Consider the following 27776-nt stretch of genomic DNA (forward strand, 5'->3'; position numbering starts at 1 on the left):
TCAAGGGGAAACTTTGAAAACTGAAATGGATTCTGGCATACTTAAAAAACACACACATGGAGGCATATTATTTATCACACGGGGATGCAGGAAGGCATGATATAAAGACCGCCCCCGCCCCCATAATGGCCTTAATAATGCACTGCAAATTAATGTGACAAGCAAGGCCTCAATCACATATGGTTATAAACCAGTTGATTTCATGCAATTATGGAAATGGTAAAAGAAGATTACTGCTGAAAGGTCTCTCTTTTCCCCTAAAGCTGGAATGAGGAAACCAATGGCCGGCTCCAGACCAGGAAAAGTCTGAAGTTGTGTGGAATCCTGAAGGGATTTCAGCCTCCATCCAGCCTGCCACTCACTTCTGCCTTGACTTCCCACTGACAGCTCTCTGCTCTCTGATACATGAAGGAAAGGAAACAAGGTTCCTTGTGGCTCACTGATTCACAAAGCTAACACAATTTCTGCAATACGTGTTGCTAAAAAGAGAAAAATCCTACCCTTGCTCACCAAAAGTGAGGTCCCAGGTCCATACCACTACCATACCCTCCAAGTGCCCTGATTTTCAAGGGACAGTCCTGGAATTATGAAAGCCATCCTGACTTCTGATTGGATCCCGCAATGTCTTTGTTTTTCCTACAAGTGCTGTTGCCACCAAGCTCAAGGAGCAGGATGAGCTGGCGCTGCTCTTGAGCAGTGGCAGCAAAGGAGCATTCCATGCCCTCTCTATGGCCACTGCTGCTGGCCTCCTCTCTTGGGCAGCTCATAACAGCTGCTGGAGAGCAGGTGAGGAGGAGGAGGAGAGGCTGCTGCCCCCGGGGCCCTGTTAGGATATAGTTCCATTCCACCTTTAGAACAGGCGTGTGGAGTTGTTGTATGTCACATGTCTGTTTACTTTCAGCACAGTCTGCTGGGAACTTCCGTTGTATATAGCTTTTGCTATACTGCTGTTTGCTTGGACACGAAGGGAAGCAGACATGTTTTTCCTTTGTCCTGCTGCTGAATAAAATGCTGTAAATATGCTTACTTATGCCTCTGTCTGCTACTTCCGTTGTGAAAAGTTATTCACTTTGCTGATTAGAGTGTGCTCAGTATCTAAAGGTTTCTGAGGCTTGAGTCGTTGATTGATGCTGTTCCAAGAACCGGAGTTCGCCCGGCTGCCGCCGGTGGCTGGAGCCAACTGGGGGCCTGCCAAATGCCCATGTCTCCCCGGACGCATCCCAACAGACCCAACCCCACATGACATACTGGGTGGGAAGAAAAGAGGAGCAGGGCGGAGTGCAAGGAGTCTCAATTTTTTTAATTTAAAAAATGCTTTCTAATCTTCTCTGTTTCTAAAATTTATTTACTGGTGTGTGTTTTTCTTTTTGTAAATCTAACAAAGAATAAAATAAAATCAGGATGAAGGAGTTTTCTCAGGATGATGGAGATGTGCTACTACAGAACAAGGGGCACTGCACAAACCTCGAGAAAAATAAATAGCCCACAGCTTACAGAAGACTGAAAAACATGACCTACAAAATACTGTTTCATCATCAGGATGCAAAGACAGCATGAGGATTTTGACTGGCCTGCAGCCTATAAGTACTGTTTAGGCCAATTTCAGTGTGTTGGATGTAAAACCTGGTATACCTGTGAGAAGGTACTTGCATGGTAAGATGTGACAGGGACTCTTGCCCATAAAACAGGACCGTTATTAACACTTAGAACGATAGGTTTCCGTCTGCTGCTCCACAGGGAGCTGTGTAAGAGTGCTGGGCTGTGCCACCAAAAGCATTTTTTTAAATGACAAAGTGCTACAAGGAAGAGAAGTGTGTTTCTACCATTCACACTGCAGAAAATGTCTGAGAGCTGGGTGATTATGACACACAGCAGCATTCCACTCGGCAATAATAAATGTGCCTCTGAGTGAAGAGCTACATTTTTAAAGCTGGTTTCTATGAGAGAGAACATTCAGAAAATGTTTATAGTTTCCCAATGAAATAAGTGAGCCTAAAAAGCACGTTCGCTTAATACTGTAAACTGCCCTGTAGTCCTTGGATGAAGGGTAATATAGAATTTTAATAAATAATAATATTATTAATGGCTTAGGCCAGGAGAGGGATTTGGAGGGGAGGCTTGAACGAAGTCTTCCTGCTCCATCCCTCCTGTTTGGCTCTTTGGATTAAGGCGTCTTCCCTGCATAACCGTTTCCTGGCATCAGCATTCCCCGTACGAATGAGAGATGATTCAGAGAGGCACTAATACGAGACGGAAGGATTGCAGACTCAGTCCAGCGTACCAATAATAATATTTAGCACTGTACAAACATCAACTAAACAAATCCTCACAACACCCCCTGTGAGGTAGGGAGGCATTATAGTCCCCACTGTACAGATGGAGAAACTGAGGCACAGAAAGGGTAAGTGACTTGCCCACAGGTGGTTATCGAGATGATGGCAAAATCATAATTTGGTGCTCCAGTTTGCACTGTCTGAGCTGAGACTAGTTACATGGTCATGCTGCCTCTTTAGGTCAAAGGGACCAGGTGCACCCTCTGAAAAATATTATTATTATAATATATGGGGTTGCTGCCTGTTAAACAACATGTATTTGATATTAGTTAACCATTCCACAGTTTCATTCCCCAAACAATACAGTGTCCTTTCACATTCTGTTTCAGGTTCTTCCATGTCCCTAAAGCCCCACCCAGTTTTTGGACTCTATAAAGTACTTGCTTAAAGTACATTTCTCCCCAGTGTGCTTTCATCAGAATGTATTGCCAAATAAGCCTCTGTGGGATGGGAGGCCGCTTCTTGCTGCAACTTAAAAATCTGCAGGTGTAGAAAGCTGCCCAACGGGGGTCTGGTTCTGGTGAGGCGGCTGCAGACTCTCAGCCCTCCTTGTTGCCTCTGAATTTGAGAAGGCAGGCTGATGATCCTTCTGTTTGCTGGTGAGTGTGACAGCAGCAGCGAATGGTAAAAGCACAAGGTGGAGGAGATGGCCTTCCATTGCTCCCTTTGAACCTTTGGATAGAAGTCCCGGAAGGCCATTGGCTGTATCGATTGTGCTTTGAGGGCTTCGATTTGTGCCGTCAAGCAGCCAAAGCCAGAACCGGGATTTTGAGTCTCTTCTTTCTAATACCAATGAGCAACCCCAACCCACCCCACTCCAGCTGGGATCAAAAGTAAAGCAGGAAGTTGGTGGGAAGAGACTGTCAACTAAGGTGGAGCCATGAGAGAGGAAAAGTCCGCCTGAGGGGCGTTCAGGGGAGGAAACATCCTCTCATGCAGTCCAACGCCTTCTCACAAAGCTTCTTTTTCCCTCTGGGAACATCTGCTCAGCTTCATCTCTGTCAACTGGATGTACCGCACAACGTTGGTATCTGCAGGGGGAAGAGGGTCAAAAGACACCAGCTTAGCACAGCCACCAGTCATGTTAGACCAGGCATAGGCAACCTCAGCCCTCCAGATGTTTTGGGACTACAACTCCCATGATCCCTAGCTAACAGGACCAGTGGTTAGGGATGATGGGAATGTAGTCCCAAAACATCTGGAGGGCCGAGGTTGCCTATGCCTGTGTTAGACCATAGTTGTTAAGTGTGAAATATGCATGATTGAGACATCGGGAGGCCATCAGGTTGGCGAAGGCTGGTCTACATGCTGCAGGGATCACTAGCAACACCATGGCAGACATGTGGCAGGCTCTGTCCTCCAGATTATTTGCTTTGTCCCATAGAGCCGCTGAGAAGTGAGTCCATTCCAATCAACATAACCCCACCCCTTCATCTGCATAACTCCGCCTGGTTCTGTTTCTTGGACATGCTAGACTTTGCTAAGTGACTCCAGGTGAACATGTCAGAAAAGCAACTACAGCCTGAGAGGCACTGGTGCAGAGCAGTGGGGAGGGGACACACACACACACACACACACACACACACACACAGGAGCACAACTCTGGGACTTTTTCCAGAGCAGGAGCAATGATGTCACCTGCCAGAGAGCCAGGATAATTGATGGGCCCTCTTTGCTGTGTGAAGTGAAAACGTTTGCATCTGACAGGTTAGCACAGAGGGAGCCAGAGAAGAGGGAGATCATCGAGAAAAAGCTAGGTGCCTCTTTTTCTTTCCTACCTTGAGCTAGCAGTTTAAATGCGAACACTTCTTTCTGCAATCATTTTCATTTCTAATTAAATCTCAAGGTTGAATTTCAGCTGGCTGAAGGTCTTTTGTTAAAGCTCACTCTGTTTAACAAGCTGAACTTATGCAGTCAGAAGTAAGCACTGCTGAGTTCAGTCAGCCTTACTCTCAGGTCGCTGTGCACGCTAGAACTTAAGAAGACACCTGCTGGATAAAAGCAGGGCTTTTTTTCAGCCGGAACTCGATGGAACTTCTTTCCAGCACCTCTCAGGTGAGCGCCATTGCTGTTATTAAGAGAACAAGGGAGGCATTCCTGGAGAGTTCTGGCACCTCTTTTTCTAGAAAAATAGCACTGAATAAGAGCAAAGGTCAGTAACTTGTCTTCACAGTGGCCAACGAGATGCCCACAAGCAGGTCCTGCGCACAATAGCCCTTGTCTTCTTGCACCTGCTTCTGAGACACAAGGTGCAGTCATAGTGAGCCTAATAAACTGATCATTATGCTATGTACTGGTTTTTTTGTGGGCCGCATTGTGTGTAAGCATGGATTAATGCGACTACCTGAATTTTTAGATTTCGCTTGGGGCACATCTTGGAGGGCACTGTCGTGATGAATCCTTGCACTTCAAATGCAACACCAAAATGCACTATCAAATGCCTCCTAGCCATGGTCAGGCTATGCCTCTGGGTACAAGAGGGGTGCTGCCTTTGCACCTTGCTTGCGGGCCTTCTGGAAGCTTCTGGCTGATTAACTGTTGGAAACAGGATTCTTGGTGGACTTTTAGACTTGACAGCCTAACAGGGTTCTTGGGTTCTAGTACTTGCTTCAGAGAATAGGGCAAAAATTGCTTTCTCTGTCTCTGGAACTGTTTGAAATTGTGGCCTCTGTTGCATATCTTTTCTTTTCCTCTACCCATGCCCTTCTTCATCTCCCTTCTCAATTTCCCCCACCCATCTTGCTAGGTAAATGTTAAATGCTCAGGAAGTTATGATACTATGCCGATGCTGCTGCAACCTTGCAGTGTTCCTGGCAAACTGTGCCCTGTAACGTGATCATGCATACAGGAAGGGTGGTTTTAATTACTGAAGTCAAGTGTGCGCAGATTCATTGCCTAAGAAATATGAAAACTGAGATACTAGCAGCTAACCTTGGGGGGGGGGAGACAGAAGAGAACAAGAAATCTGATTCTCCACCTGCACTCAAGGTGAGCGCCCGTGACATTTTGCAGTCCGAAGTGACAATACTGCATGATCAAAGAACTGTACCCAGGGATCCCTTACAAGGTCCTAAAAGATCTTGGGCTACATATCCCCAATCACCTTCAAAAAACATCTGATGACCTTTCCAGTCTCAGTACAATTGTACCTCGGAAGTCGAACGGAATCTGTTCCAGAAGTCCATTCGACTTCCAAAATGCTCGGAAACCAAAGCGCAGCTTCTGATCTGCAGGCAATCGGAAGCCACGGAAGCTGCATTATACATTCAGCTTTCAAAAAAAGTTCAAAAACTGGAATATTCACTTTTGGGTTTCGATTGTTTGGAAGCCGATTTGTTTGACAACTAAGGTATTCGACAACCAAGGTATGACTGTATATATTTCAGGACTTCACTGTTGTTTCTCTTTAATGCACCGTCTCCCTCTGTCTACTGGTACTGAGGTGTAGCCTGAGAAGAGTGGCAATATGGGTCAATGTTAACCAGAAAGTTGGCAGTTTGGGCTCACTCAGGGCAGGATTCCTAAATGACCCTTGGGGTCCCTTCGAACTCTACAATTCTACAATTCTATGGTCTGTCTATCTAATTCTCTCCTAGCCTCCCCTGGTGACCACCATCATCTTGTCAGCTGGATCTTTGGAGCTATTTTCTCTGTTTAAATGCTATATCCTCAGTTCAAACAGATAAGAGGTATCATTAGTTGGGCCCATAGTGCAGTCTTTGCCAACTTGATACAACAGGGGTGAGGAAGTTGTAGCCAAAAAGACTTGTGCACATAATGAGTACATCTTTTTCCTATCTTAAGTGTCCCAGTTCTTTTGTTTTTGTTTTAATGTGGGTATTGCTGTTGGTACCATTTCCTATTTTTGTATTGCTGTTTTCAAATTTTATTGTTTTAATTATCTGCACACCACTTTTGAGAGTCCTTGGATGAAACAGCAGCATCAAAATAAATAACATCATGGGCATGCTTTACTAGCTTTGTGGCTAATCAGATCCCTTCAGCACCCTTCATATTAAGGAAAGAAAACCGGATTTGACTCCTTGCTGAAAATTTCAAATACGTGGAACTACAATGTAAGTCATTATACTCCTAATGGATCTTAACCCCCAAATGGAACCAAAGTAATGAATGTAGCTTCCTCTCTTATCCTCTGTAAATTTCCTCATGACATACATTTACATCTTGAATGCATGCCAAGTGAACATAGCGAGCATTAATTGCCTAGGCATGCTAGGAAATCACACATGCTGAAGCTTGCAGCAACCAGATACCTAAAAGTGGAGGGAGAAGGGGGAATAGATGAAGGTTCAGCCCAGTAATGTGCCAATTGGAGACCATCAGCACCACAAAAAAGAGAAGCAGTGACCCACCACAGCACATATCCATCCTCGTGGATAATTTATCAAAGACATTCTGTTTTCAAGAGCTAGGGGCAGAATAGAAGCAAGTTAACATGCCAGAAGACACTAAAGTCTCTCAGGCAAGTCTTAGCACAGAATCTCAGACTTTTTTAAAAAACAAACAAACCACTTATATTCTCAGAAGCAAAGTCTGGAGGATGCTGCAGGGCCTAGTCCTTCCCCAGCCACCTGCAAGCCCAGATCCCCGCGAAAAGAAACTCTTCACTGAAATTTTGATCCAAGATCTTTTTGCAAACATTTCCATTGATAATAGGCCCTCTTCTCTTCATAGGAGTTGAGTACGAATGGCTTTGCATTCAGTTGGAGTTGATAATACTGCAACTTAACATCCCTTACCTCTTTTCCATTTGGTTAATGTCTTGCAATGCTACATTTTTTCATCAGAAAATTTGTACCATTTTATGTGTGTGCTGGGGCACCCACAAAAGTGTTTGTTGGTCTGGGAATGTGTACTGCAAAGGCACCAAGCATGACTGCAAGTACGGCAAAGTGGTCACAGCCCACATCACTGCTACAATATTTTGTGATGGCCACCGACTTGGGACAGCTTTGAAAGTGATAGACAGATTTCTTCATGATAAGGCCACCAATGGCTGCTAGTCTTTCGGGTTGTGTACTATCTCCAACATGTTTCCGAACACCAGTTATTGGAGAAACACCAGTGGGGAGAGTTGCTTCTGTGCTCCTGTCCCACTTGTGGGTTTCCCTGGGATCTCTGTCTGACCGCTCTGCGAAGAGGGTGCTAGACTAGATGTGCCTTTGGTCTGCAGGTCTTATATTCTAAAGGAGCTGACATACTTGGGAAATAAAGAATGCAAGTAAACAGTACATTGCTAAACTGACAATAGTTCTACCCTTTCTCTGTTGCTGCCCCACATGCTTGATACTGCCTCCTTGAATACCTGCGTGATGCAACATCTCTTAGTTCCTTCAGTTCCTCCTCCATACCACCTTTTTGTGAAGCTTTTGGTACAACCTCCTAGTTTTCATGAACTTCTGCGACCCAGCCTGTAACTAAGGCTAAGCACACGCCACTGAAATAGCTGCCTATGACTCCCTTGTTTGCCCCTTCCTCCCCTTCCCTCTGTTGTTTCCCATATGTCAAATTTTGAACTGTTAACTCCCTGAGGCAGGGACCCGATCCTCTGGTATGTTGAAAAGTGCCTTGTACTCTGCCGGCGACAAGAAGAAGAGGAGTAAGAAGAAGACATTATCACCATCCCAGTTCTAGTAATAATATCCTCTATTCTGCCCCTCTCCCATAAGTTCTTGGATTCCAAGTCCCTTCTGCCTGACTGGTGGTCAGGGATGGTGGGAGCAACATAAAGAGAAGGCCTTTCCTCTTTTCTGTAAAGGTAGGACTGATGATGGTTAGGGCCAGCCTCTGCCTACCTTTCCAGAGAGGAAATTGCCAGAAATTAGTTTCTTGTTAGGTATGCTGAGGCTCTCTAGACAGGGAGATCCTTGCAGAAGAAGAAGAGTCAAAAGTTTCAGCTGTACCAACAGCCCAGCTCATATCAGGAGTATGAGAAGCTACCACAACTTTTTAATGGCCTCCGGTCCTCCTTCAGATTGCCTTGTTTAATGAGGGAACTGCAGAATTACCTCAGATCCCTCTCAGCTTGTTTTGTGGGTTGAGGTTAAAGGGCAGGGAGAAAAGCAATTTGGGCAGGTTAGTTTTCAGCTCTGTAAGCCTTTGGCAGGAAAATAAATAGCTTTAAGAGATTTGCTTCACCACCAGCAGGCTTTCAGAACAGAGGAGCCTTCTGTGAAGCAAACTCCTGCTGGCCATTTAAGAAATTCTTTTGTTCGGGGAAGTAATTTTCCACCGGCTTGTCCTAATGCATCCTTATTAAATAGATATACTCAGACAGCACACTCTTGGGATACTTCAAGCGTGAGGCCTCACAAAAAGCTAAAGAGAAATAAATGCCACCATTTCACAGACAGAAAAACTGGGGGCAAGGAAGGCTAGAATGGTAGTTAGAGTCATAATAAACATTTATATAACACATTACTGTTGAAAGTGCTCCAAGTTTCTTATATCACCGCTCCAGCCTTTTTATTTTTCTAAAAAAGAGCTGTCTCAGTTCTTCTTGGCTGCACCACTCTCTCCTCAAAATGCAGAGATCCAGGAGATACTTCCTCTGGCAAAGCCATGAGGGGCAACTGAACAAGGGCTGGAGGACAGGAGGCATCCCTGTAGCCAGAGATCCAGGACCCAAATAGCTAAAGTTGGGTCAAGCAGGGCAGGACCAGGGACAGCTCCCAGGGCAAACTCACAGCAATAATGGAAGCTAAATAAAAGCCTTGAGGTCAACGAAGCACCTAAATTAAGGGTGGCTAACCTGTGGCAACTGGTCCTGATTTTTTTGAAAACAAAGAGGTGGACCACCATGGTTTGTTGGCAGTTTCAGATCAGTTCTCTTTCTCTTTTTACATAAACAGGAACTCACTCTAGTCTTTAAACATTCTTCTCAAAAAATGTGGTTTAGAGGCAACTTATTTTTAAAAAGTAAACAAACATCTATTATATAAATGAATAAAAGCAGATTGTATGCCATAAAAGGGAAACAGATGTGTAGAGGGGTTATAATTCTGATGCAATGTACAATGGCCGGAAAAACTGACCTGTATCTGAACTTTACGTGGACCTCAAGAAGAAGAATTGAGCGTAATTCAATTCCCTCCTCTCATTAGTTGTCATCTTCACGAGGCATTTCCTGGAACTAACTGAAAGGCAGAGGAGGGATGGTAGCCTCTAATCTAGCCAGGCTAGTTGAAAGGGTGTATAAACACACTGACTGAGTATGTATAGGGTGTGCAGCTGCTCAAGCCAAATGGAAACCGCTTCAGGCAGAATGCTGCCCAAACACGACAGATGGAAACAAAATGCTTCACATGGGATATTAAGAGGACAGAACGAGCCTAAATTTGTTGCATGTCTTGCGGAAAACGGAACACCATGCATCTTGCATTTCTTTGACTAAAGTAGAGACCTTGACCTCAACCCATCTGGATATTAGAGTCCCAATCCATGGGTCCTTATGAGCAGATCCCGCCCCTGCTCCATTCATTTGCCAGTCAGATGCTTGCTGGTGGCTGTTTTGATTGCGCTGATAACTGGTGGAGGTGGCATCATGAAGGTGACTCAGCACCTCTGCCCAAAAGAGGTCCCTGTGGAACGCCCTCCCATCAGATGTCAAGGAAATAAACAACTATCTGACTTTTAGAAGACATCTGAAGGCAGCCCTGTTTAGGGAAGTTTTTTAATGTTTAATGTTTTATCATGTTTTTAATATTCTGTTGGGAGCTGCCCAGAGTGGTTGGGAAAGCCAGCCAGGTGGGCGGGGTATAAATAAATTATTATTATTATTATTACCAAAATGGACTCTGCCAGCAGTATTTAGGTGATGTGCCTGTAATGCAGCAAGGGCCGATGCATGTACTATCCTTGGTGTGGAGAGGATTTATTCTGGCAGAAAGCCAATTATTTTTAAAACATGTGCCACAGCTTCGTGGTCCCCATGACATGCATAGATGAAGTTCCCAGGTCCATTCCTCGCAAGCCTCACTTTTAAAGTCCTCCAGTACCAGGGCTGGGAAAGACCCTCTATCTGATGCCTCTCAGAGCTGGATGGGTTAGAGTTGGGTTTCTGCTTCTGAGGATCAGCTTTGGAGAAAGTGCTCCATGAGGCAGGTGAAAGCCCTTCCTGCTAGCAATTCCCTTTGTGAACTGTGAGTGCTCCCAGCTGTCTCTTGAATCAGCACAGGAGGCCTATCCATCATAGCCTATCTGTGCGGAGGCACCATTATGTTATGTGTTTCCCTGCTTCTATCATAATTCGTTGCTGAAATGGTGCAGGGAAATGCTGCATGCGATGATGTTATGACATGGGTAAACGGGGAGAGGGAGGAGAAGGCATCACATTGAAGTGGCAACTCCATCCCAAGTTTAATACCTCCTCCTGACTTTTGTGTGTGCTCTCTGTGGATGACAAATGTGAAAGGAGCAGAAGAGAGCACAAATTCAGGTGCAACCTGACAGTGCTTCCTCCTCACCACCAGTACCTGTTGGCTGTCGGGACCTTGCTTCTTTCAAGTAGTAAAGTGCCTTGTTGTAGTCTCCCAGGTGGTAGAACGCTACGCCTGACCGATAGAGTGCCTTGAAGTTCTCTCCTTCCTTCTTCAGTACTTTCAGGCAATATTCCTTGACTCTCTCGTAATTCACCAGCTCAGCTTGAAGGAGGCAGGCTACGAGAGAAGAGGAAATGAATGACAACGTGAGGCTGTTTAGAGAGCTGCTCTTTCCCCTTCTTCACCACTGCTGGGGAAACAGCGAGCGAGAGGTGATGCTGATGACTCAGGAAATGGCACGGCCATTTAGCCTGAGCATCAAATCCAGTTTGTCAGTCCTTAATCTCAAGAGAAATGGCCTATTATTAGATATTTCAGTAAACATACATTGGTAGGTGTTGTTTTCCTTGTAAAAGAGGCAGGGATTCTCTGTGGGCTAGGAAGCAAACATTAGAAAAACAGGTAGGTGGCTTTGAATTAGCAAAGGAAAAGTGAATGTGGGCAGTGAATTGTGACCAGCAGTTTCAAAGCAGTGAGGACTTTAAAAAAAAACCTGAACATAATAGGTTACTGAGTACAAAGATACACATTATTCCTAATCTTTCTCACTCTTGTGATTTCTCTTTTGATGTTGTGAGTTATGACTAGAGCGAATTAAAAGGATGACATAACACATGCACTAGCAATGCTGCTTCCTTATGTTACAAGGCAAAGGGGATTTCTAAAAGGATGAGGATAGGAACCCAAAATTTGTTCATTGGTCAAAGTTTGCTTTGGGCAGGTCTTATTCATGGACTGCACCTGCAGACTCACCCAACTCTCTATACCCCTCTAATAATACTACTACATAGCACGTTAAAGTAAAGCTTTTCTCATACATTATCTTAGTATCCTTTATCCAAGTTGCCGGGTCAGTATATAACATCCCCCCATATTGCAAATGAGGAGCGGACTGAATTGCCTAAGAGTTCATGGGAGAGACAAGATTTCTCCTGGGCACTCCCAGCTCAGCCTCTGAGTCACTAAGAGCTACTTAACAACTGCTGAAGAAGCAAACCCACTGCGTACACAAAGTGGCAATTGCATAGCAGGAGGCTGTTTTCAGGCTTTGTGGGCAGGACTCATTGGTGGGGCTGCGGTTCAGTGCTAGAGCACGCTGCATTGCATTGCAAATGCATATTTAAAGGTCCTGCCTTCGTTTGGCCCCTGAGCTGATCCAAGCAGCAGAAGCCTGTGCAGAGCAGGGGACCAGCAGGGGTGACACAGTCCAAATGAAGAACATCAGTGCCTGCAGGATCAGGCCAGTGACCCATCTAGTCTAGCATCCTGTTCCTGTAGTGGCCAACCACCTGCTCGCAGGAAGTCCATGCACACAGGACCTGAGGGCAAGAGCACCCTTGCCGCCTGGGATTCCCGACAAGGACTGCCAAGGAATTGTTTTGCAAGCTTCCCATGCAGCTTTAACCCTCTCTTCTCTTGCTCGCCTTGTGTCCTTCGCTTCCAGTTCAGTGCAGCCAATCATGAAGCCAGCAGGGCAGGAAGCAGCTGTCTGGACTAGTTACATCTCAGAGAAATGAGATTTACAGACTGTATCCCTGTGGTGGTTGTGGCGAGATGTAAACCTGTAAAATGGTGGCTGTCATCAGAGAAGGGCACACACAGCAGATTTCCATAGCAAACTATGTTGCGGTGCAGCCTCAAAAATGATGTGCAAAATGCTTCTTTTATTCACTACTATTCTCTCCTGCTTGTCAAATGCTGATTTCCTGTCCTCACTTCTAACAGAGCTTGAAATGATCTGCCTAGGCTTCCTCTCCCCCCTCCCTCTCTCAACACTTTTGCGTTTAAAGTGTGAATTTCATGCTAGAGCCCTTGACAGCTTGGCGACTGCTGTTCTATATTTATGTGTCGAATAACAGGTACAGCCTTGGCAGCAGCTGCCCTTGAGGTATCCAAGAGGCCCATCCAACAGCACTGGAGAGCAATCCCTCAGCATGGGATAGTCTCAGAAGGGTCCGGAGAAAGCAAACTTATACAAAGTGTGAAAGGTGAAGAAAGGCAGTGCTCCGGGCATCAACACGTTCAGCTTTAATTATCTAACAGGGAGCTTGCTTTGCACCAAGTGAAGACATCAGTCCATTGAGCTCAGGGTTGTCAACATTTAGGATGCAGAACCTGGTGGCCTCCAGATGTGGCTGGGAGGCAACTCCCACCACCCCTGCCACTGGCCATCCTGGCTGGGGCTGAGGGGAGTTAGAGTCCCAACAACATCTGCAGGTCCCTCACCCGCAGCTCATGGACAGCAGCTGTCCAGGGTTTCAGACAACAGTTTTCTCCAGTCCTACCTGGAGATGGCTGGGGTTGAACCTGTGAGTGTTTGCATGCAAATGTCATGCTCTGCCAATGAGCTACACCCCTTCCCTTACAGCAAAGACCTTCAGCCTTCCAGATGTTGTTAAACTACAAATCCCATCAAGCCAGTAGAGGATGATGGGAGCTGTAGCCCAACGACATCTGGCAGACCTACCCCTGTCTAGCAACTCTGTCAGATCTTCACTGGTGAGGATTTGCCAGTTCCCCTGAAGAGAGACTGGGCTTCAGTGTTAGAGAGGAGACAGGCCAAGCTTATTGATCCCACATCACCATTCTGATTTTGGGTGTGAGAGGCCCAAGCAGGAAGGCTACTTTTTGGAAATGCAACTGAGAGTCAAGAGGGCAGGGCTACGTGTCTCAATGGTCTGACTTTAGCATAAGGCAGCTCCCAGTGTTCATCTGATAGCTGTATCACACTTCAGCCATAGCTAGGGAATCTTTCCCAGCTTGAGGTGCTTTATTCTGCCATGGGGAACCTTTCAGGGGCCACATGCCAGGGGCTGGAAGGGCCAGAGGTCCAGAGCCCGTTGCCAAGCTCCTTTAACAGTTGTGGGGGTGCAAACGGTGCCCGCTGAGTCCCAGGTTCACAGGCTTCACCCGCCTGTGATTTTTGAAGGGTCCCCGCTGCACCGTTGCGAAAATGACCCGATTTCCGCGGAGCTCTGTCCCTCCGAATCAGAGGGAAGCGGCCATTACCAATGGCGCCACCCCGGAAGTCCAATGGATGTGACTTTACAGGGTAGGCTACATTCCAGTCACACATAAATCACATACACACAGAGACACCCTTCTCTATCCAGGCAAGCAAGAAGCAGTATCACAAGGACCCATTCCAGCCAAGCAAAAACAGTCAAAGTGAATGTAGAGCATATCCGGTGCAAGGTGTAGTTTGGAAGGGAGAATGGCTTAAGAAGAGTCCCAGGGGCCACACTGATAAGGCCCTGAAGGCCACATGAGGCCCCCAAGGTCTGAGGTTCCTCACCCCTGAGTTAACCCTATAGGCATCCTTTCCCACATTGACCCACTGCTGTCAGCATTCCTTAAAAAGATCCTTTGCATAGCTGTCCATATTACTAAGGACTCCAAAGCACGTCTCTTTAAGAGGTTTCTCATTGCTATCAGCTTGCAAACAAAGAGGGTTTTTCGACTGCCTCACAAATGACATGCTACTTACAGCCTCCTTGATCGTGTTTGGCATTAATTAGATCCGTTGGCTATACTACTGCTTGGCAGACATACTGTGGTAAATGGGAAAATTTAAAAAACTAAGTGCCACTTTCCAACTAGCAGCTGATTCATTTAAGTTTCCTATTAGTTTATTAAAATTATGTTAGCTATGCCCTTCAGTGTTCATACAATGTGGCGCTAAGTGCAGCAGAATGTGTGTGAGCCTGAAAATCTAGCCAGAATCGATTTGTGCTGCACCAGGCAAGATTCAGGGGCCCAAAGGTAGACTTAGCAATTTGGGGGTATGGGGTGGGTGGAGGCAACAGCAACAACAGGGTGGAAGGTTTTCAACTGTTTCTTCTCTGCTGAGAGATGTGTTTGGAAGAACAGGCTCGGAATGGGGAAGGAGCTGGTGCATTTGTAGCATTTTAAATTTGCAAACCACCCTGCGGCCTTTTGGTAAAGGGGTGGCATAGATATCCCGAAATGTCTTGAATAAATAAAACTACAGGCCAGGGAACGGAAATTAATACTAATGTAGCTGGGACCCTAAATTCTGAATTTCCCTGCAATCGTGGGATTTCTGGGAGATAAAGGCTTTTGAGGCTATAGCGTCTGATGTGCAAAGATAGGTCAGTGATGGGTTGAAGCCACCAGCCTGGCATGCTTTACTAAGATATGGTTGGATGAAGCAGGAGAAAAACCTACTTTATCTCTGCTGTCTCCCATTGAGTTCTCATGTCTGCAGCAGCCTAGGGAAAGAGTGTGGGAGACAGCGGACAGTGCAGGGATGACTCTCCACCATCAGCTTTTGCATGGGGAAAGGTGACCTATGTTGTCTCCTTGTGCCCAGTTCTGGATCTGGGAGACAGAACAGGGATTCAGCTAGTGGATCAAACAGCCCACCACCCAACAGAAACACGTAAGAAGAGACTGCTGGAACAGACCAATGGCCAATAGCCAAGCATCACACTTTTCACAGTGGCCAACCAGATGCCCGTTACAAGATGCTTGCAAGCTGGACCTGAGCATCCTTTCCACCTGTGATTCACAGCAACTGGTATTCAGAGGCATCATGTCTCTGGCAGTGGAGGTAAAACAGAGCCATCATGGCTGGTAGAAGGAAAACCTAAGTTGACAAAAGCTGTTTCAGGCTCAATTTTGAGGACCCTGACTCTGCTGGTAGTAAGGGACATCAGCATCCTTGCGAGGCCTTCTTGTCTAGGATAGATGAGGGTTTCTTTGCCGCTGTGACAACTATGGGACTGCCTCTGGGTGCAACTGGACCACTGCATGTCGCAGGTCAGGCCCTGGGTTGTCCGCTTTATGCCATGTGCCCTACTTTGTTCTCCGAGAGGCTCCAGAATCATGAAAACTTGACTAAAGTAAGTCTTAATGAGAACCATTTGTCAATTGAAGCAAACAGGTGATTTGTGGTAAGATTCATTTAAAAGGGCAGTCAAGTCCATTCCATTCAGCCCAGGCTTATGGAAAGGCAAATGAGAAAGCAAGTTCAAGGAAAGAAAGTATGGCATAGGAAAAGCATGGGCTTGGATGCAACTTCAAAGGCTACCCAGCTTAGAGGAAGTTTTCATCTTTCATCACATGCACACAGTGCCTTCTCCAGGGTTTCTGCAGGTTGCAGTTTCACTGTGACTTTTAGCCTTACTGCTCACATTGTTAAAAAAGCTGAAACCATATAAATAATAGGAACTCAGTAGAGGCAAGACCCAGTTCTCTGTATTAACCAGCTTATGTTGCTTTGATGAATATCCCCCCCCGCCCCCCACCCATCCAACCTCCTCTGCTTTCTGGCCAGTTTCTACTGTTCCTTTTGATTCTGGTTGTGGATTTTTCATTTTTTTTGTTACTGTTGATTAAGCAGGTTAAATGCCCCGGGGAGTTTCTTCATCTCTGTTCCTGTTGTGTGTGTTTTTTAATTACCCCAATCATCTCTGCCCTCGCTTTTATCTTTCAGAATCAATATTCATCTTGTAGAGCCTGCTGAGGCTCTTCCTTTTCATTTCCTGACTTACTTTTCCTCCTTTTGCAAGGCCTGTCAGGAAGCAGACTCTGAGGTGGGTCTGGATTGGGGGATTGGGGCTCACAATGGCGAAGCTCTGCCTCCACAGCAGAATACCAATGGCTGGGAACCACAGGAGGGGAGAGTGTGCTCTCCTGCTTGAATCCTGCTTGCAGGTTCCCCACAGGCATCTGGTTGGCCACTGTGAGAACAGGATGCTGGACTAGATGGGCCCTTGGCCTCATCCAGCAGGCTCTTCTCATGTTCTCATCATGCATGCAGGCTTTTGGGCAGCATCCATGCAATGTTGTTGGCATCAAAATACCAGCCCCTATTCCTCCCCACCAAAAAAGAGCTTCCTTATCTGGAGGAAACCAAGCAAGCTTTTTAAAAAAACCACCTGTTGCCAATTTCCCATTTGCAATATCTCAGTGACCTATTTACAAACTAAGTTCCTGCCTGGAAGCACCAGAAGACTGGCTGAAGAACCCCTTTCTTTTCCTTCCTTGCTGCTCTTTCCCAGAAAGATCCCTTGCATCGTTCTGTCCTTTCCTTCTCCTTTCTCTTGGAACCAACTGTGAGACTATTTAAAGAAAACCATTGGAGTGTAATTTGACTGCTCTGATTTCAAGATCTATGTTCACTTGTTTTGAAATCTCATTCCCTGCTCCGGCTGGTGTACACATACACATTTCACACACCTGACAAAGCAGGCTCTAGTCTTGTCCATTTATGCCATAATACTGTGATCATCTCCAAGGTGCCAGAATACACTGTTGTTTTTACTGCAGCAGATGATCGTATTATCCCTAAGGGATGCTAGTCTCTTGTGAATGTCTTTGCTGACTGAACCCTATGGAGAAGCTGAGAGCTTCATTACCTGCATTACAACAATCATGACAGAAAAAGACAGGACAAAACTCATGATGCCTCAGAGGCTCACCGAGGCTCCTTGAAGCAGTCCAGTCATGGTTCTCTGGCTATTTTGTATGCTCTGTCTGAATGAACCTCTCTAGTAAGTGGCTGACCACATTGCTGTTGTTTGCAAAAGAATGGACAGCCAAGTGGCAGATATAGCCACAGAAAGTCTGGTTTTGATGGTTCTCACTTCCATGTAATGCATTTAGGATTTTAGTGCCTTAAAGGTGTATGTATGGGGTGTGTGAGGTGTTAGGAAGAAGAATAAGAAAAAGAAGAAGAGTTTTGGTTTGATATCCCGCTTTATCACTACCTGAAGGAGTCTCAAAACGGCTAACATTCTCCTTTCCCTTCCTCCCCCACAACAAACACTCTGTGGGGTGAGTGGGGCTGAGAGACTTCAGAGAAGTGTGACCCAAGGTCACCCAGCAGCTCCTTCTGGGGTAGTTTGTCCACCCTGCACTCAGCAGTCACACCCTGGAAATGGCTTTGACAGGCCAGCTAAACCAGGTGAGGGTAGCCGATGGGTTTCAAACTCTTGGTGAGTTAGGGACTTCCCTGTTGCGTCCTCCTCATGCAGCCCTCGCAAAGCAGTGTGGGGTGGTAGTGGTTGTTGCACCCACCAAGGGCCATGGGCAGGCAGAGGCGCAGCACAGCGTATGGCTGGCGAGGAGTAAAATGCGTCCCTGAAATGTGCTTGGGGCCACCGCCCCTCTGGCTCTCCTCATGCGATGCCACTGGTACCATGGGAGCATCATCAGCAAAAATCATGAGGATGGGTGAGGGTCAAAGGAATGACCAGAGGCACTGTGGGAGCAGCTGGGGGTGTTGCTACATTAGCTTTGGTATCCAATGGATTCTTGTGCTTTGAACTTTGCTTCTGGGAGAGCACGGGATTGTGACTAGTATGGCACATTGGTGTAAAGCTTCAGGGTTAATGTGCCCATAGTATCTGTTAAAAATGACTAGTCCTAGGAACAGAATAGTTCCTAGCCTTCATGCCAAGTGGACCGAAATCCTTTAATGCCACAATGGGTAGGACTGGTTTGCTTGCACATACAAAGGATGCTTATCCACAAGGCTCCAGGATGGCTGGCGTGGTGTTGCTGTGTTACTCTGACTTCCCTAGAGGATACTCACACAAAACCAACTTGAACGGTTCAATTGTTAAAGGACAGAGCAGCCTTGGATTTGAGCTACAGTTGTTACAAAAGAGAAAGAACACACCAAGAACCATTTGCCCTTGGAGACTGTGATACTGAATCCAAAGGGAGAATACAAGTCCCTGACCCCTACTCATAGGCTTGGTTCAGACATAATGCTGAGCCAAACCGTGGCTGAGGGTGAAGCAGCAGACCTGCAGGTGCTCAAAGGGAAAATGGCTGCCACTTTGCTCCTTCCCCAATGTACACTACCTGGAGCTAAGCTATGGTTTGGCTCAGCATTATGTCTGAACATAATGTTGAGCCAAACCATAATGTTACAGTCCGTGTAGCTCTAATGAAGCCATGCGCTTAAGCCAGTGTTTATTCTTGGCTTACCACTTGTGCTTTGTCTAGATGACAGATTGTGAGTCTTGGTTTGGATGACATGCTGAACCAAACCATAGCTTAGCTCTAGGTAAGCACAGCAGGACCAGAGCTGCCATCATCTTTCCTCTGGGCACCTATATAACATGCCAATTTATTGCACACCTCCCCAATTTCAATAGGCTGTGAAGGCAGCCCATCATTCTGTATTGGTTACTCCCCATCCCATCCTCCATTTGAGAGGACAATCGGAGAATATATTTAAATCCCAAAGTTGCTAATTTTGGTCTTCTGATTGTTGAATGCTAATCTAACCATATGCTAATGCTAACCATAACCGTAAGCCTTTGCAGTTAAACACAAGCAGCACCTTCAGCCACGGTGCCTAATGGCCCTCTTCAAACTCTTTAGATTAAAAAAAAACATTTATTCTGTTAATTAAGATGAAAATTGGAATGGGTGTAATTAATTAATTAAACCTTGCAAACACCCCCCCCCCCACTGAGATAGTAAGTAAGCTTCATTATCTCCTTTTGATAGTGCCAGCTCAAGATCACAAAGCCTGTGAGTCAGGAATAAAACCCAAAGCTGTTGATTCACAACTCTGTACTTAATATGCACAATAAACATCTTTGTTCTTTTCTCCCTTTTGGCTCTTGCATTTCTCTGAGCATTGGGAAATGGACAAATGAATGGGCTATTGGGTTCTGCCAAGTCAGGGTTGGTTTTAGCCCTAAGGTCATGTTTCTGCATGGAAGGTATTTTATTTACTGATGATTGATTGATTTGTATTTCTAGTCCACACTTGATACAATGAATGATCCCAGGACATGTTGTTGCTGGCACCCATCTGTCTCGATAGACAATGGAGTGCGCCTCTGGGGGTGAAGTCAAACAGCTGCGTTAGCAGCCCCAAAGTGACCTCCTCTGGGTACAAGCCTGGGCAGTCCGTATGGAGGTTCTAGGCTACCCAGATGACAAGACCTCCAAAGTCCAAAGCACAAGAATCCATTTGAAACCAAAGCTGGTGTAGCAACACCACCAGGCAGCCTGGTATAGGGAGTGGTATCTTTGTCCTAAATCATTTAGGGCTTTATAGAATAGCATTAACACCATGAACTGGGTTCAGCATATAGGCAGCCAGTTCAGATGCTTTTGAATCATCAAAATATCACATGGTGCTTGTGGAATAACGGTACCATTTTTTTAAAAAAGCTGTAATAAAAGTGATAAGGGATATAGTGGATTATAATTTCCCTTTGGATATTACTACTACTACTCACCTTTCACCAATAGGTCTCAGGACCGGTTACAAGAATTTAAAATTCATAATTAAAAACAGTTAAAATAATGAAAAACAGTTAAAACTGTTAAGTATTCTAAAAATACAGTTAAGATATTTAACAGATACAGTACCTAAACAAACTTTGGTGCTAACGGAAAAGCTGCTAGTAACTGCTAAGTTCAGGAAATGCAACAAAATGTCCTTACCTTATTCATTCCCAAAGAGTCTTATAATGGGGAGTGGGAGAATATTAGGATCAGCAATAGTCCCACTTTACGGATGTATACAGACCATGGACAGTCCCTAAGGATGATCACACGCTCCATCCCTGCATGAAAACCACTCAGGAGGGGATTGCAGAGCAGCCTAGCCCTGCCCCTGCCACACCCACCAACCAGACCTCACCTGCCAGTCATACATTCAGCAACTGTAAGAAGGGACCCTATGCATACATGAATGTGCACATGTAGATGTAAGTGGATAACCTAGGACAATCTGGAGTTTACCTCTACTGTCCGAGGCAGCATGCCTCCGAATACCAGCTGCTGGCAATCACAGTTGGGGAGAGAGCCATTGTGCTCATGCCCGGCTTGCCAGCCTCGCATAGGCATCTGGTTGGCTGCTATGAGAACAAGAGGCTGGACCAGATGGGACACAGGCCTAATCCTGCAGGACTCTTCTTAATATTCTTATGCAGATCCATTCATACATGCCTAAGGCCCCTCTCGTGTTCACTGAAGATATGCTTAGAGGACGATGCAGCCAGCAGGCCCAGCAAAACGCTTGTTTGTGCAATGTCGGTCCCTTTATGCCTGCTATTAACATGCGAGGGAACTCCTCTGAAACTCCCCTCTCTTGTTTTCCGCTTCATCAATGTTTATTGTTCTGATATGTTTACAGGAGATAATACTTTCTGCATCAGAAGCAAGGTGGGCAGGAGATGGAAAGCAGCAAATGGTGAACAGTGTGCCTTCAATACCGCCAACAAGAGGTTAAGGACAGCTCAAGAACAGAAATAGATGGAAGGGTCACCTGTGATTCAATAATGGATAAAAAGTGCAGGCAAAACAGTGGAAATGAGCAATTATTCACTTGAGCCGTTATTTGGTTATTTGTTACTGACTGGGAGAGCGCCATTAGAATCTAACCTACTGACCCAGCTAATCTCACTTTTGTGGCAACATCAAGACATCGTTCCCGCCCCTTCCCCCTGTTGTTTGTGGTTTCATTCTGACAGAGGCAAAAGAAGGTCAAGTCCTTCCCTTGCTCAAAGTCACAGACAGGCAATGAGTCATAACCAAATGGTTGCTTGGAGCTCTGTTTGCCTTGTAATCATATGCCGACATGATGGGATTTAGTTTTGAAGGAGGGATTTTTTAGGTTTCGTAGGACCTGCCCTAACCGTTTCAGGAAGCAGCTGCCTTGCTTATGTGGTGATAGTGATCAGTAAACTAGCTTGGGCTTTGAATCCTGTTCTCTCCCAGGTCCACGTACTCTATTTAGCAGATCAAATGGGGAACTTGTTCAGAAGAACATAGTCAAGCGTCTTTTAAGAGTAATACAGGTGTAGCCAAGGAACTTCGCTTCCTAGGACAATCAACAAACAGGCAGTGGTGAGAGCAGTGAGGAGGCAGGCCTACTGATGGAGGGGGCACCACTGAGAGCATCTTGCTGAAGTCCCCACGCACCCCAGATCTGCAGGCAGGCACTCACAGCGGAAAAGCAGCAGGAGAAAATGGGTGCCTGCTTCTGCCAGCCTAAAGAGTTCCACAGACCTTCTGCTCCCCTCATCCTTTTTAATGAACTGTGTGTGTCTGCAATGTCACCTGCTCCAAGGATGGGTAGATGGGAATGCATCCTAAGAAGCATCTTTAGCCATAACAGCCACCTCCTCACACATTATCCCTTCTTCTGGTACATCAACTCTGCCACACACATACACAAAATAGGCTTCTAGTGATGAAGGTTTTAGCCTGCCCTGTTTTGTTTGGTGATGGGCATTCCATTTTGATATGCCAAGCATCCTTCAAATACACTGTGACACCCCCCAACTTGAAACACAGCGCTGAAGTCACTACAGCTGTGCTCCCTTTTGTAGCTGGAGACATCGGAGGGGCAGGAGATCACGCGTTACAGTCAATTTTTTATAAGGTATGGAACGGTCGCCAGGGAAACCCTGTTGGCTTGACCCACCAATAAACTATGCCAGGTTGTTTGGATGTCAGCTAATTTAGTCCCATTAGTGTCAATGCGTATCTGTATTTCAGTGATTTGTGGATGAGACTATCCTTGCTGCTAAGGTTAATTATGCTGTCCTCTAACAGGCCAGTTGTCTTGCACTGACATGGCAAGGTGACTTGGGATGTCAAGCTATGCAGAAGGGAAGCTGGGTGCATTCAGAGGAGCCATGGCCGGCAGGTGTACTAAGATGTCAGAAATAGGAGGAGATGGATCAATGGAGTTGCCCTGGATAGGACAAAGCAGGTCAGAGCAAAAGGCATCTTTTATGCCATTCTGAAAGCATTCTGACCCTTAGGAAATCATGTAGGTCTACACAGACCTATACACCTGATCTACAGCAGTGTGTACTACTGCGGGATTCATTCGGAAAGGACGGCACACAAACTTGTCTCACTTGCATGGTACACAAAGCGATGGGCTGGTAACTGTCAGTGGGCATCCTTGCCACTCCAAGGCAAAAAGCCCTGTGGGAACATCGAGGGAAAGTGCAAGAAATGCGCTCTCCCCTCTGTTGTAGTAAAATGTGGAAGGAACAATAACAAAGCCGTACAAGGAATTAGAAAAAGCACGTCGTATCATACGCCGCTATTGTGATGCAAAACAGTTCCGAGCACCCGGGTAGACATTTTCAGCAAGGGAACTTGCAGGCTCAGCGGAAAGGCTACCAGCACTGCCAAAACGTCACCCAAAGCCATTTCAGATCTGTTTGATTGGCATCTCTGTACTGACGATCATGCAGATGTTTTCCAGTTAACAATATCTATTTTTCAAAACTAGGGAGCACTTCAGCATTTGCTGAATTATTAATGCCGCAGCCCTGATAATGTATATAGTACCTTGCAAGCACAAAGTGCAATAGGAGAGGGAAACAAATCAATGTGTGTAGTGTTGCTTCTTTTCACAAAAGAGGAAGAATTAGCCTTGGATAAGGATAGCAATGTTGCAGCATTTATACATATACAAGAATGAATTGGGGGGGGGGGGTGAGGACAACCCAAAGTCATTTGATGTTCTCTCTCCAAAATGTTCCACTACAGCAAAAAGAAAAATTGCATGTTGGATGAAAAGAAGGGACGACATTTCACAAAATCATCAAATGTGTTTTGAGAGAAGCTAATTGCTGCTTTGACTTGCAAGTGAAAGAGTTTCAGCCTTATAGCTTCAGGGGGAGTTCACACATATATGTTTATCGTTCCTTGACTGCAACATCCCAGGAGGGGTTGAATGCAAGAAAAAGCTACTGCAGATCAAACACCATAAAGAGACCTTGCATTGCCTCTGACAACATTCAAATGCCAACCTTCTCAAAGGAGGCAATTCACATGTTCGGCAGTGAGCATCAACTGATTTACAGGCACATGTTAAACGGTTCCTAGGGGTATGGAGATCCAGCAGACCTGAGAAACATGCAAAAGGTAGACAGGAAAGGAGCAAGAGAGCTTTCTGAATTCTTGGTTTCTCATGCCTCTGTTCTGTGAATGCAAAGTGCAATTCATAGAAAGATCCTTTTCTATGAGAAATTGAACCCTTTTCCAGAGCTCCTGTGGGCACAAAAAGGCTACTGTGCCCTGCTCCTTTCCCCACCCATGTCAGAGCAACCTACTGGCCACTGTTTCTTCCTAAGAGCTGGAGAAGGAGAATTGGCACCCAGCAGCGCAAAGGATGCTGCTGCACCGAGCAGGGCTGGATAGCTCTGCCAGCACAACAAAGCAATCAGCTGCCTTGTCGTCCCAAGGTAGGAATCTCATTGCCAGACCTTTGGAGCCACTCTCAGCCATCATAGCTCACGGGAGCAGGCCAGAGCTCTCTCGTTCAGCTGACCCTCTCTTGACAGGGTTTTCCATTTGTCTTTGCCCTACTCAAAGTGTTTCCAAAGTGCAAAGACTGGATTGGCCAGTCTTTGCCATCTCGTAGGTCACAGTCAACATTTTTTGTTATTAATAATTGCATGCCTTACAAAAAGCACAGAAACAAATCTGCCAGTATAGAACAACTGCCATCCTTTTCATGGGGCTGTCGCACTCTTCTCTACACCAAAGTGCTTTAGGCTTCTTATACATTCATAGCATATAGTTAATAAAATGTGTATTCAAAAGCTTGAGAAAGAGGGCAGGACAAGAAAGAAACTTGCATATGATTCCCACTGTATCATCTCTCTCTCTCTCTCTCTCTCTCTCTCTCTCTCTCTCACACACACACACACACACACACACACACACAGCTAAAGTCAGTTTTGGTTGGAGTAAATACTGCAGGAACAGAATACAACTGTTTGTAAGTTGCACATCCAGGCTTGGCCACAAGTTCCTGTTGGTTCCCCACAGCTGGCACAAATTAAAATTTAACTGACCTATTTGATATCTACAATTAAATCAAAAACACCCGACATATGTGATGGTGACTGATCCTAGGACAGACAAGTACTCCCCACTGCAACACTCCTCATACCAAATGACTGAATTGAAGCCATGGTAAAAACAATTGCAGGAAACAGGCAGGAGGAAAAAGCTGGTGTATTAGCTCGGAGGACGGAAAGCACTTTCAAGTCCCCCGACATCAGAGCAGCTGCCCCACAGAACTGCAGGTTCCTATTTACACAGCTCTTGAAAGACATAAAGAACAGAGACGTTAACCCCACTGCATGACGGGTTTTAAGAGTTAGAACATTGCTAGACACCATAGTTGGCTTTGCTTGTTTTGTCGACTGCTCCAACTTCCAAGAGAGATCTGCTGGGTGCTGTCCCTCTGTTCTTGTCCCCCTCTCTTCACCACACAGTTAGAGAAATATTCCTCCCGCCACCACTGGATTTCTTCCAATTTATCTCTTCTTTAGTGGAGCCTCTGGCTTACCCTCTTGGTCTCCTAACACAAATTATACACCATGACCTAAGAACTTTGCTGTTGCTTCCCTACTCTCTCCAAACACACATCACTGCTGTTGTGCTCCCTCCTCTCCGTGTGTGTGTGTGTGTGAGAGAGAGAGAGAGAGAGAGAGAGAGATCTGCTGTCACGGGACCTACACTGAGCTGTGTTATTTGGCTGCAACGAAAAACAGCAGAAAGAACCCGCAGACCTTAAAGATGAAGGACCTCTCCTGGTGTCCCCCTTATTGCACATCTTATGGTTATTTGTAAAAGATTGTATAAGGACATTTATATGCAATCCCATTTTCAATCCTGCCAACACCTGCAAGAGTTTTGGGGTAGACAGACTACTTTGTTTCCAGACAGGGAATGTCCTGTCACTTCCTGATGAAATCCTGTGACTTTTCATATCATCCAGCCAGGGAACGTCCTGTAACTTCCTGACAAAATCCTGTGACTCTTCATACCCCCCATGTTCCAGGGCTGTTTTTGCTCTGCTTTTGCAGGTCTGTGCTCAAGAGCGCACCCCCGGAAGGCAATAATGCAGTATCATTCGGGAAGCATCGCAGAGCGATTAATAAAGCAGAATGATGTGTGGACAGCCCGGTATAAATCCACCACAAATGCCCTGTTATTGCCTCGATGACATGTTGCAGAAAAACACCCGTCTGGAGGGGCCCTGACAGATTTATTGTGGCTTCAGCTTTCCTGGAGCAGGGCCCGCTTTGGCAGATGCATGAAGTGTTACTCACAGTCAACAGATACCTATTTCTATCTGTCAACTAGGGACAACACATCATGCGTCTCACAGGATACTGCCTTACACGGAGTCAAATCATTCGGCCATCTAGCTCAGTATTGTCCACACTGACTGGCAGATGCTCCCCAGGGTTTCTCTCATCCCTACCTGGCAATGCCGGGGATTGAACCTGCGACTCGAGGCATGGAAAGCAGATGCTCTACTGCTGAGCTAGGCTTTCCCTTGACAAAGCTGGCTCTTGTCCATGAAAGCCTATGCCAGGAGAAAAATGTGGTCTTTACGATGCCACAAGACAGACATTTCCTCCTCCTTTCTAATGCTAAAATATAAATGGCAACCTTCTGGGGCAGAGACCTACCTCCATGATTATTTTACTTTGAGAAAGTTCCCTGGTGTATTGACCCGCGCGTTTGCACACTCGAGCATTAGATATTGGGGCTCCTGGCAGTAGTTCTATCGCCTGCTGGCTCTTCCTAATAAATAAGACTAGGAGGCAACATGCAACGGAGACCTGAGAGAGCCGCCTGCCATCCTGAGCCAGGAGCGTTTAATCTGCTGCCTCGCTGGAGGGGGGGGGGGCTCCTGAAATGCCTTGGAGAGGCGGCCTCTCCTGACCCTGGGGAAACCGGAGGGCGGCCTCCATCTGCACCCAAGTCCGGAATTCCGGCCATGGGGTGGGAGGGAAACGGCACCTGTCGTCGGCGCAAGCAGGGGGCTAGACTGGGCACATTTCCCCATGATCCCTCCCTCGTTCCCCGGCGCCCCTCACGCTCTGCTCTCCGGGCAAAGTTTATTTCCAGGTGCCGTCGGGGCGAGAGCAGCGGAACGGCGCGCCCCCCTCGAGTATATCTCCCGCCAGAAGGAAGGAAAGAGCCCCTTTGCTGACCTGCCAAGCTGTTGTAACAGTCGATCTCGATGCTCTCCAGCAGCTGGCTCTGCTCGCCCGTGAGGCTTCTGCCCAAGCCGCCGCCGCCGCCGGATGAGGAGGACGAGGGCGCGGCGGCGGCGGCGTCTCCGTCCCCGACGTCGTCGTCCTCCTCCTCCTGGGCCAGCAGCAGCCCCTTGAGCTCCAGCAGCGCGCGGTGGTACTTGCCGATGGCCTCGCGGAATTTCTTCTCCTTGTAGCACTGCGCGCCTTGGCTCTTGAAATCCAGAGCCCTGCGGATCAGCTCGTCCGGCTCGGCGCTCTGGCTGCCCCCGCGCTGCAGGGCGCCCACCGACGACGACGGCCCTGCGCCCCGCGCGCCGTCCGGGGCCGTCCGGCTGCCCGCGCTGGGCTTCCCGACCGCGCCGGAGTACTGCCGCTCCATGCCCGCCGCTGCCTCGCTCCTCGCCGCCGCCTTTCGCCCTGCCTGCCTGCCCGCCCGGACACTCAGGCGGCGCCACAGCCTCCCGTCTGGCTGCGGCTGGTGGTGCCACCTCTCGGCTGGGCTCGGCTGCTCGCTCCCATCCTCCCGCGGCCAGGAGGGAGACGCCGCCGCCGCTCCTGCTCCTCCCCGCGCGCGCCGGGTGTCTGGCTGCTGCCGCCTCCCGCGTCGTGTTATGTTGGGGCGAGGATGGCGAGGGGGGCAATGCTTGCTAACCCGGAAGGAGCTTCTGGCTTCGCACGCGGGAGGGGAGGCGGGGGGGGCGCGAGGATCAGCTCAGCTCACTCCCCGAGCACTAACTCATTCACCGCCGCCAGGAGAAATGGGCGCTCCAAAACTCAGGGGCAACGAGAAAATCTGAGGAGGCGACGTAGGCAGGGGAAGAGTAGGCAAAGGAGAGCGCGGCAAATCGGGG

The 27776-nt window shown here is 46.9% G+C and overlaps 2 protein-coding genes across 4 annotated transcripts in view; one reads left to right on the top strand and one right to left on the bottom strand.

Moving 5' to 3' along the window:
* The window catches only part of MAP3K9 (mitogen-activated protein kinase kinase kinase 9), an 84934-nt gene extending 63882 nt beyond the window's left edge, over positions 1-21052 (top strand). For all 3 annotated transcript variants that reach the window (XM_082224275.1, XM_082224277.1, XM_082224278.1), the window contains exon 12: positions 21030-21052. In XM_082224275.1, coding sequence (XP_082080401.1) covers positions 21030-21036 — 7 coding nt within the window. In that variant the 3' untranslated portion in view covers positions 21037-21052. The remainder of the gene's footprint in view (positions 1-21029) is intronic.
* On the bottom strand, positions 2274-27776 carry TTC9 (tetratricopeptide repeat domain 9). The gene is made up of 3 exons (XM_082227004.1): positions 26881-27776; positions 10829-11011; positions 2274-3364 (listed from the first exon to the last, which is right to left on the bottom strand). The coding sequence occupies exons 1-3, from the start codon at positions 27302-27304 to the stop codon at positions 3285-3287; spliced, it is 687 nt and encodes a 228-aa protein (XP_082083130.1). The 5' UTR covers positions 27305-27776; the 3' UTR covers positions 2274-3284.

This window comes from Podarcis vaucheri (assembly GCF_965113315.1).
Source record: "Podarcis vaucheri genome assembly, chromosome: 1".
NCBI lineage: Eukaryota > Metazoa > Chordata > Lepidosauria > Squamata > Lacertidae > Podarcis > Podarcis vaucheri.

Excerpts from the sequence above, each read along its gene's own strand:
- TTC9 (XM_082227004.1), bottom strand. The coding sequence starts at position 27,304 with ATGGAGCGGCAGTACTCCGGCGCGGTCGGGAAGCCCAGCGCGGGCAGC. Across the intron at positions 11,012-26,880 it reads CTGTTACAACAGCTTGGCAG|CCTGCCTCCTTCAAGCTGAG; the intron begins GTCAGCAAAGGG and ends CTTCTCTCGTAG. Across the intron at positions 3,365-10,828 it reads AAGGTCCCGACAGCCAACAG|ATACCAACGTTGTGCGGTAC; the intron begins GTACTGGTGGTG and ends TTCCCCCTGCAG.